At 50.6% G+C, this 10534-nt stretch overlaps 1 protein-coding gene across 5 annotated transcripts in view; it reads right to left on the bottom strand.

Moving 5' to 3' along the window:
* The window catches only part of COMMD4 (COMM domain containing 4), an 11876-nt gene extending 3096 nt beyond the window's left edge, over nucleotides 1-8780 (bottom strand). For 2 of the 5 annotated variants that reach the window (XM_017547974.2, XM_017547975.2), the window contains exon 1: nucleotides 8676-8780. In XM_017547974.2, coding sequence (XP_017403463.2) covers nucleotides 8676-8678 — 3 coding nt within the window. In that variant the 5' untranslated portion in view covers nucleotides 8679-8780. The other 3 variants (XM_037745523.1, XM_017547981.2, XM_017547977.2) reach the window with 3 other exon arrangements.
* Between the last annotated feature and the right edge of the window lie 1754 nt (nucleotides 8781-10534).

Genomic DNA, 10534 nt, shown 5'->3' with positions numbered 1-10534 from the left:
ATGGAGTTTCACTCTTCTTGCCCAGGCTGGAGTGCAATGGCACTATCTCAGTTCACTGCAACCTCTACCTCCCGGGTTAAAGCGATTCTCCTGCTTCAGCCTCCCAAGTAGCTGAGATTACAGGCTTGCGCCACCACACCTGGCTAATTTTGTATTTTTAGTAGAGACAGGGTTTCACCATGTTGGCCATGCTGGTCTTGAACTCCTGACCTGAGGTGATCCACCCTCCTCAGCCTCCCAAAGTGCTGGGATGATAGGCGTGAGCCACCGCACCTGGGAAGACTGGCCCTTCTTGATCATACTTCCTAAAATAGCCCCTCACACAAGGAAATTTCGGGGGCCAGTCAATATGTTCATTATCTTGATTGTGGTGACCCAAGAGCCAGGAAGATTTGGTCTTTACTTGTCCAGCCTCATCCTTCACTAACCTCCAGATACTCTCCCAGCTACATGACATGCATTCATTCCTGGGGAGCCATGCTCTCTCTCACCTAAGTCTCTGCATATGCTGTTCCCTGTCTGAAGACACACGCCTCACACCCTTGCCTCCCAAACCCTGGTAAAGAAACTGTACTTCAGCCAGCCAGCTCCTGCCATCCCCCTTTAAGGCTGAAGTCATCCCCAGGAAGCCCCCTTAACCCTACATACACAAAAGGCGCAGTTAGGTCTCTGTCCCTGGAGCCTTAACTATGACTGCCAATTCAAGCCTTCGATTCCTCTTCCCTCGGCAGCTAAGATCCTCTCTGTAAGGCCGGTTGCCTCGCCAGGAGCTTGGACATGCCCATCCCTCTCCACGCCTGAAATTACGTCACCAGAATCTACACTCAGCATCTAGCTTCGCCACGTCCAGCTCTGCACTCAACACTAAACTCTGCACTCCGCACCTAGCCCGCCGTTGGAAATCCCCTCTGCACTCAGCACCAGGATCTGCACTCGACACTAAACTCTGCACTCCGCACCTAGCCGGCCATTGGAAAACCCCGCCAAAACCTGCCCAATAGCATATTGCCCCATCCAGCCTGCTCACGGGAAATCCCGCCTACCTACCTATAGCGGCTTGCCACGTCCACGTCCTGTTCTCCACAGCCAATCTGAACGCCTTCCCTCCCTATATAACCCCACGCCTGAGAGAAGTCAGGGGTGACTTCTCTGGCCTCTTTCCCCGGGACCACGGAACCTCACCCGGGAGCCGAATAAATTGGCGTCTAATTGTTCTCATGCAGGCCTCAGTTTCCTCATTTTAAACTCGGCAATAGACCTCACAGAGAATAAACCTTACAAGTGGTGCCGAAACCTGGGAGGAGTTGTAAGACCCGTCCTGGGGGAAACTGACTCCTTCATCCAAAGCCAGAACAGGGAACTGCTCCATCCTTACTGCAAGGTAAGACTTCTGTTACCCACAACCTGTCCCGCTGCCTGCCTCATGGACTCCCTGCTCGTAATCACAGACGCGTCAGGGACTCCTTCTTGTTTCTCGGCGTGGGCCCAGGGTCCCAGCCTCGTCCTAAGGACCTGAGCATAGAGGAAACGTCCCTATACTCTTGTCTTCTCCCCATGAGGGGTTTCTCAGGGTCGGGATTCTGAGGGAGACGTCCCCACCTTCCTGAACCCTCTCATATTCTCCAGTGTTCGGAAGTGCAGTCCGGGACGCCTTCCGAACATCTCTGCAGTAGCGGCCGAGGTTTGGGTATTCAGAAGCCCCGTTTGCAGATCCGGGCCCTGCCTAACAACAGGACCAAATCCCCCAGCTTACGGCACTAAAACGTTTATCTCAAATCAGCCTTTCGGCACATAAGTTCCCGTTAATTAAGTAACCGTAGTTTGTTTCTCTTCCTAATCCCGAGTGAGTGAGTTTATGTGTAGTCCCACGGCCTGACGGCTACAGGGCTTCTGTGGGCCTCAACCCGTGCGGTTCCACGGGGACGTCATAAGGCATAACGGTGATTCATCTCAGGAAACTGAAGGTAACCAGGCCCGGGGGTTATACAAGTACACCTTAGCCAAGATGCCCTGAAACATCCCTTCGGGGACGTGGACGGGAAGGCATCAGACCAGTCTCCCACCTGGGGGGCACCCACCCTTTGTCTGTCAATCCTATATGTGGTTTTTGTCTCAGATAGCCCTAGCCCTGTCTCTTTTTATTTTCTTTCTCGTCACAATCGTTGCCGCCTGTAAGTTCTCTAGCCACCCTCCCCTGGGAAAGGAGTACTTCTGCCTGCTTTGGGTATAATACCTTTCCATATTCCTTTCTTACCCCTAACAACTCCACAAGAAGGTGAACCATGGGCAATCAGAAGTCCCGCCCAGATCCTAAGTCACCATTAGAGTGCCTAGTCCAAAATCTACCCAAACTGGGTCTTTCCATTAAAAAGAAGAGGCTGCTTTTCCTCTCTACTGTGGCTTGGCCACAGTATCCCCTAGACAACCAGTCTAAGTGGCCTCCAGAGGGCGCACTTGACTTTAATGTTCTGACAGACTTACACAACTTCTGCCAAAAGAACAGTAAATGGTCCGAGGTCCCCTACATGCAGGCTTTCTGGTACCTTCGCTCCCACCCTGCCCTCTGGCCTCCTGCACCACCGCCCAGGTCCTGCTGGCCAAGGAAACTTCCTCATCACCCTCTGCTCCTCCACCCTCCTCTTCCTCCCTTTCCAACCCTGACCCACCCGAAGAGCTCTCCTTTCCATTCGCCCAACCTACTGACCCCCCACCTTATGTGAAACCTCAACCCCCTCCTGCTCCTCCTCGTCCTGATCCCCACTTAGCCTCTCCTGTTAGTGCTCACGCCTGCTCACACTGTACTCTCAACAACGAGACTCCTCTCCTATGCCCCCTCCGTGAAGTAGCCGGAGCAGAAGGCATTGTCCGAGTGTACATTCCCTTCTCCCTCTCTGATCTATCAGCCATTGAAAAACGCCTAGGGTCATTCTCTACCAATCCTACAGCTTATACCAAAGAATTTCGTTACCTCACCCAGGCATACGACCTAACCTGGCATGATACCTATGTGATCCTGTCCTCCACTCTTACTCCTGATGAGCGTGACCACATTCTTACAGCAGCCCAGGCTCACGCTGATCAGGTACATCTCACAAACAATCAAATGCCAGTAGGCGCAGTGGCAGTCCCCGAGGCAGACCCTAATTGGGACTATCAAACCGGTCAAGATGGCCACCTCCGCTGAGACCAAATGCTACAGTGCCTCTTAGCAGGCATGCAAAGCGCAGCTCAGAAAGTAGTTAATTATGACAAGTTAAGGGAAATAACTCAGGGTTCTGATGAAAACCCAGCTGCCTTCCTTAACCAATTAACTAATGCTATGATCCTCCATACCTGGATGGATCTGGCCTCCCTAGCGGGGCTACAGTCCTAGCCACCCACTTCATCTCCCAGTCAGCGGCTGATATAAGGAGGAAACTATAAAAAGCTGAGGAGGGCCCCTAAACTCCCATACAGGACCTGGTAAACCTGGCATTTAAAGTTTGTAATGGCCAAGAGGAAAAAGCTGAGGCCACCCGTCAGGCCCAGCTGCAGCAGAAAGTAAGCCTCCAAACCCAGGCTCTTGCATCGGCCGTGAGGCCGGCAGTCCACCAAGCACCCGGTGGAGGGGATCCATCGAAACCCTTCCAAAACTCTTTTAGGGCCCCGCCCAGGCCCTGTTTTAAATGTGGCCAGGAGGGACCTGGGTGCGGCAGTGCCTCTGTCCTCATCCTCCCCCGGACCTTGCCCAAGCTCCAAACAGACTGGACACTGGAAGGTTGACTGCCCATCCTGGGCTGCAGGCTCACCGCCCACACCTCTGTGTGGAGGGCAGGCCAGTCCGCAGGAAGCAGTCCCTTCGCTTGAACTTCTTGGCCTTGTGAATGACTGACGGAGCTCAGACTCGAGAACCCCCATCACCCTCGCTGAGCCCAGGATAATGCTGCAAGTAGCGGGTAAGTCCATTTCCTTCTTAGTGAATACAGAGGCTCCCTATTTTGTATTGCCTTCCTACTCAGGACCTAGCATACCTTCCCAGGTTTCAGTCATGGGGAATTAATGGAAAGCCTTCCCTTCCTAACCAAACTCGTCCCTTAGCCTGTGTCCTTGAGGGACATCCCTTCTCCCACTCCTTTGTCATCATACCCTCATGCCCAGTCCCCCTTTTAGGACAAGAGATTCTCCAGACTGTAGGGGCCACCCTCCAATTCACTGGCCACCCACATTCAAGCCCATCCTCTGCCCACCTTCTACTGCTACTCCTAACCGGTATCACGCCCTGTCTTAACCCTTCGCCTGAACCCCCTATTCCTCCTGAGGAAGTTAATCCCTCAGTATGGGACACCTCCAAGCCCGTAGTGGCCAGACATCACACACCAGTTACAATACTTCTCAAAAACTCTACCCACTTTCCCTCACGTCCTCAGTTTCCCATCTCAAAAACCCACCGCCAGGGCCTAAAGCCTATCATCACCCGGCTTCCAGCCCAGGGACTCCTTATCCCCACCAGTTTCCCTTGTAATACTCCTATCTTGCTGGTCCAGAAGCCGTCTGGCGACTACCACCTAGTTCAGGACCTATGCCTTATCAATGAGGCGGTGGTACCCCTCTACCCAGTGGTCCCCAATCTATATACCCTATTATCCAACATTCCCTCCACTACCTCTCATTTTACAGTTCTTGACCTCAAGGACACCTTCTTTACTATTCCCCTTCACCCAGAGTCTTACTTCTTTTTTGCCTTCACCTGGACCGATCCTGACACCAACCTGTCACAACAGCTCATCTGGTCGGTCTTGTCCCAGGGATTTAGAGACAGCCCCCATATTTTCCGACAAGCCTTAGCAGCTGACCTCAGCTCCTGCTCCCTCCAACCCAGTCTCCTTCTCCAGTATGTGGATGACCTATTGCTTTGTAGCCCCTCCCTCTCTCTGTCTCAACAGCACACTGCCACTCTCCTGGGGATCTGGGTATCCCCCGCTAAACCACAATTGTCAGTCACCTCAGTAATCTACTTAGGCATTCGCCTCACCCCCAAAACTAAAAGCCTAACAACCGACTGCCAGCAGGCACTTCTTTTGCTGCAACCTCCGGAGACTGCAGACCAGATTCTCTCCTTCTTAGGATTTGTAGGATTCTTCTGTCATTGGGTACCTAACTTTGCCACTCTAGCTAAACCTCTGTATGTGGCGGCTAAGGACACACCCACAGGACCCCTCTCTCATCCTGGAGTTGTAAAACAAGCTTTCAAAACCCTACAAACTGCTCTGTCCATGGCACCCCCACTTTAACTGCCCAACCTTAACCATCCCTTCCACTTATTTACTGACGAGAAACAAGTTATTGCAATTGGAGTCCTAACCCAACCCCTAGGCCCTGTGTATCGTCCAGTAGCATACTTATCGAAACAACTCAACTCCACGGTCAGGGGATGGCAGCCTTGCCTGCAAGCCCTGGAGGCAGCAACAGAACTCACCAAGGAATCCCTAAAACTTACCGTAGGCCAGCCTATCTTGGTGTTCTCTCCTCATTGACTAACCGACCTTCTCTCTCACAAATCTCTCGCTCACCTAGGACCCTCTCGCCTACAGGAATTTCATCTACTCTTTATCGAAAATCCTACAGTCAGCCTTCATCCCACTTCTCCACTCAACCTGGCTACCCTGCTTCCCCTTCCATCCCATTCCCCCTCCCCAGCCCATTCCTGTCCTGAACTAATAGAGGCACTTACTAAACCTCAAGAGGCCTTGTCTGACCTCCCCCTACCTAACCAAGACCTTACCTTTTATGTAGTTAGGAGTTCAATAGTGACAGCTGAGGGGCGGCGAAAAGCAGCCTATGCAGTAGTTATAGATTCAGCCACCCTTGAGGCACGTCGCCTCCCCGATGGAACCACATCACAAAAGGCAGAGCTCATTGCCTTAACCTGAGCTCTCATGTTAGCAGAGGGAAAGCGAGCAAATATCTATACTGACTCAAAGCATGCTTTTGTTATTACCCACTGCCACTCTGCCCTCTGGAAAGAGCAGGGATTTCTTACTACGAAAGTGTCCCCCATAATTAGCGCTACCCAAATCTCTAATGTCCTACAGGCTCCATCACTGCCTAAAGAAGTCGCTGTCATCCACTGCCAAGGGCACCAGGCCCAGCAGGTTGCTGCTTCCCGGGGCAATGCAAGGGCAGATGCAGCAGTAAAATCCTTGACCACTCCAGTCCTGTTCCCCACCACAGCCATGCCGCCAGTTTACTCGCCATCAGAGAAACAGGCCCTCATATTAAGGGGAGGAATTGAGTCTAATCAGGGCTGGATCTTCTTAAACAACAAGATCGCCCTTCCACGGAACAAGCCCCAAAAATTATTACTAAAATCCACCAGTCCTTACATATAGGGCCTAAAGTGTTATACCACTTCGTGCAGACCCTCTTTTTCTCACCAAGTCTACAACAAACGATTAAGCAGGTACAGAGAGAGGGAGAGAGAGACAGAGAAGAGAGAGAGAAGGAGAGAAAGGGAGAGAAAAAAGAGAGAGAGGGAGAGAGAGAAAGTAGAGAGACAGAAGGGGAGAGAGAGAGAGAGAGAGATAGAAAGAGAAAGGAGAGAGAGAAGGAGAGAGAGAGAAGGAGGGAGAGAGAGAGAAAAAGAGAGAGACAGAAAGAAGAGAGAGAGAGAGAAGCCTAATACCACCTTAACGGGTATCCCGCTGTTCAAGGTGCACTTTCAAAATCTCTCTCTCTCTGCTACAGAACAGCCAAGAGCTCCAGCTACAACGCTACAGTAAAAGTAAAATCCTCCCTTTACGCGCCTCCAGGAGGGTACTTTTGGTGTAATGGAACCCTAACCAAAGTTATTGATACATCCCTCCCTTTCCCTTGTGTGCCCGTCACACTAGTGCCGCAGTTAGAAGTGTACGGACAAGCCGAGTTCCTATCCCTCATCACACCGTTCCCCTAATCACCAGAGGAAACGAGCAGTCTTCCTCCCAATAGCAGTTGGCCTGTCTTTAGCATCCTCTCTAGTAGCAGCTGGACTAGCGAGCGGTGCCATGGGTTACAGCGTCACTTCGGCCGCTCAACTGGAAGACAAGCTCCATGTGGCTATTGAAGCGTCAGCCGCTTCTTTTGGCTCCCTCCAACGGCAAATCATATAGCTGGCTCAGGTGACTCTTCAGAATCGACGGGCCCTAGACTTACTAACGGCAGAAAAAGGAGGTACGTCTCTGTTTCTCCAGGAGCAGTGCTGCTATTACATCAATGAAACAGGCCTTGTAGCAGAAAATGTCAACACTTTCTATCACCTCCAAAAGAACCTCCGCAGGAAGCAGAGCGCACCAGCCTCGTCTCTCAACTGGTGGCAATCCCCCATGCTTAGCTGGCTAGCTCCTATTATCACCCCCGTTATCATTGTGTGTCTTCTACTAACACTAGACCCTTTTTTTCTCAAGTTTTTACAGGCCCACATGAGAGAAATTACCAGGGTGGCCGTAAACCAGATGATACTTCACCCCTATAACCGACTCCCAATCGAGGCACTGGCCAACGGACCCCTCCACCTCACTCTGCCCCTATTCAGCAGGAAGTAGCCAGAAAGAAGCGGCGTCCTATATCATCAAAAGGGTCGGAATGTAAGGCCAGTTGCCTCGGACGCGCCCATCCCTCTCCACGCCTGAAATTACGTCACCAGAATCTACACTCAGCATCTAGCTTCGCCACGCCCACCTCTGCACTCAACACTAAACTCTGCACTCGCACCTAACCCGCCGCTGGAAATCCCCTCTGCACTCAGCACCAGGATCTGCACTCAACACTGAACTCTGCACTCGGCACCTAGCCAGCCGTTGGAAAACCCTGCCAAAATTTAAATGAAGCCCCGCCAAAACCTGCCCAATAGCGTATTGCCCCGTCCAGCCCGCTCACCGGAAATCCCGCCTACCTACCTATAGCAGCTTGCTACGTCCACGTCCTGTTCTCTGCAGCCAATCAGAGCGCCTTCCCTCCCCATATAACCCCATGCCTCAAGTGTGACTTCCCTTGCCTTTTTCCCCAGGACCACGGACCCTCACCCGGTAGCCGAATAAATTGGCGTCTAATTGTTCTCATGCAGTCCTCAGTTTCCTCATTTTAAACTCGGCAATAGACCTCACCGAGAATAAACCTTACACTCCCAGTGCCCAGCACACTGCATGGTATAGACTCGGCACTCAGAACATACAGGTGGATGGGTGGGTGGATGGATGGATGAATCTCAACCCAAAAACTACTACTTTCTGGCTCTGGAAAGAGCAGAGAGGCTTCCCAACAGTGTGGAAGAGTAAGCCTGATTCTAAGCACGCTCCTGTCCAAGTCCCACAGAAGGGCTGGGGAAGTGGGCGTCCTTGGGAGGTCCTCTTGGGGCTGGGGAAGACCTGAAAGGACTCCAGCTCCAGACAAGCCCCAGTTTTTGCCCCCGGAGGCACGGGTCCTTCCTCCGCCAGGGAGGCACAGGGAGTCTAAGCCTGCGACTGCTTTGTCTTACCCGCCCCCGTCTGGGGAAGGGGGCTGCGGCGGACTTTTCTCTACCAGACTCGCAGTCCTTACGCCCACACACACTGTGTTTGCGGAGAGGCCAGTGGAGACAACCTCCCCCGTTTCTGGAGCCACCATTGCCCTCTCATTCCCGCTCCAGCAGGCCAGGCCTTGCTTCACCCCGGTTGCCTCACCATCGCGCCAGGAAGCCTGCGCCCGGGAACTCCTTTTTCCGCTGGCGCCGGGTCAGCTGATTCCACGGTCACGTGACTTGGAGTCACGTCCTCTGGGTGGGCGGGGCCTGCTAGAGTGCGGCTGGGAGCGGACCGCCGCTCCCTGGAGGTGGTGAGGGCCAGATGTTGCGTCTCCTCCATCTCCCAGAACCCTTCCCGGGGAAAAAACCAGCGCCAACCGGCACTTTAACAGAGGTCCGAATGAAGGCGTTAGGAAAGACAGCGGTAGTTATTTCATTTGTTTAACTTAAGCGAGTAGGATCCCGGGACATAGGGTTCCAGGTCATTGCCATGTTTTCCACTATAAGCAAATGCCATTATGCACAGCTGCGGGCTGTGGCAAAAGACGTATTTTAAAAACTTGAAATATACAGAAAACTGTATATATTGTAAATGTAAAGCTTTATAAGTTTTCGTAAACTGTAGACCTCACATAACCAGCACCCAGATTAGGAAATAACCAGATTCTTCTTCAAGCGTGTGGGTAATTTATTTCATTTTGATGAATCGTCTAAGTGCCTAGCAAAAAAAGGCTGTCATCATTTATATGCTCAGGAAAACTCTCTACAACTTCAACATCAATAGATGCTTATCTTAATGTTTGCCCATGGGATGGGGGAAAAAAATCGGTTGCTTAGATTGCAGTGGTAGTCTGCTTACGGGAGACTGAGCAAATGAGTAGTCTACAAAAAGTTAAGTTTCCGACATTGACTTGAAGAGGTAAAAAAAAAAAAAAAAAAAAAAAAAAAAAAAAAAAAAAAAAAAAAAAAAAAAAAAAAAAAAAAAAAAAAAAAAAAAAACAAACATTAGAGAATAGACTAATACCCAAAGAAGAAATCGAATACGGTCGTTGCTTAAAAACCTCAGGATATTGGTTCCAGGACCCCAGAGATACCAAAATTCACAGATGCTCAAGTCCCTGATACAATATGGCATGGTATTTGCATATAACCTATACACATCGTTCTGTATACTTTAAATCATCTCTAGATTGCGATAATGCCTAATACGACATACACGGTTTATAAATAGCTGTTATAAAGTATTTTGAATTTTTTGGAGGGGTGGTTTTACTTTTTCCGAATATTTCTGATGCACAGTTGGTTAAATCCAAGGATCCGGAACCCGAGGATACAGAGGGCTGACTGCAGTTTGCGCTCTCTCCTCCATTCCATGCCTATCCCATGCACAAGGTGCGGCTGGCTTTATTGTTTCAGGCTTTCAAGCTTTCAAAAGACAGAGCCCATGACAATTAAACTGCTCTATAAAATACAAAGAAATGGAGAATGTCCCAATTTATAGTAAAAATGAGCTCATTTCTGAAGAGTTCTTTTACAAATCAAAAACACTAGCCTGTTGAAAACAACAGTATGTTAAGTTACTATATCATGTCAAAGAAAAATTTTAAGAACATAAGACCTGTAATCATAGCCCTTTTGGAGGCCAAGGCCGGTGGATCAATTGAGCCCAGGAGTTCTAGACCAGCTTGGGCAACACAGGAGACTCCCCTGTCTACAAAACATTAGTCACTTGTGCTGGTGCATACCTGTCATCCCAGCTACCTAAGAGGCTGAGGTGAGAGGATCTCTTGAGTATGGGAGGTGGAGGCTGCAGTGAGCCATGATGGCACCACTGTACTCCATCCAACCTGGGTGACATAATGAGACCATTTCAAAAAAAAAGAAAAAAAAAAAGGTCTGGGCGCGGTGGCTCACGCCTGTAATCCTAGCACTTTGGACAGCCGAGGCAAGCAGATCACCTGAAGTCAGGAGTTCAAGACCCGCCTGGCCAACATGGCAAAACCCTGTCTCTACTAAAAA

This window comes from Cebus imitator, unplaced genomic scaffold, assembly GCF_001604975.1.
Source record: "Cebus imitator isolate Cc_AM_T3 unplaced genomic scaffold, Cebus_imitator-1.0 Scaffold203, whole genome shotgun sequence".
Classification (NCBI taxonomy): domain Eukaryota; kingdom Metazoa; phylum Chordata; class Mammalia; order Primates; family Cebidae; genus Cebus; species Cebus imitator.
The sequence above is the reverse complement of the archived record's forward strand: the minus strand, read 5'-3'. Positions and strand labels throughout refer to the sequence as shown.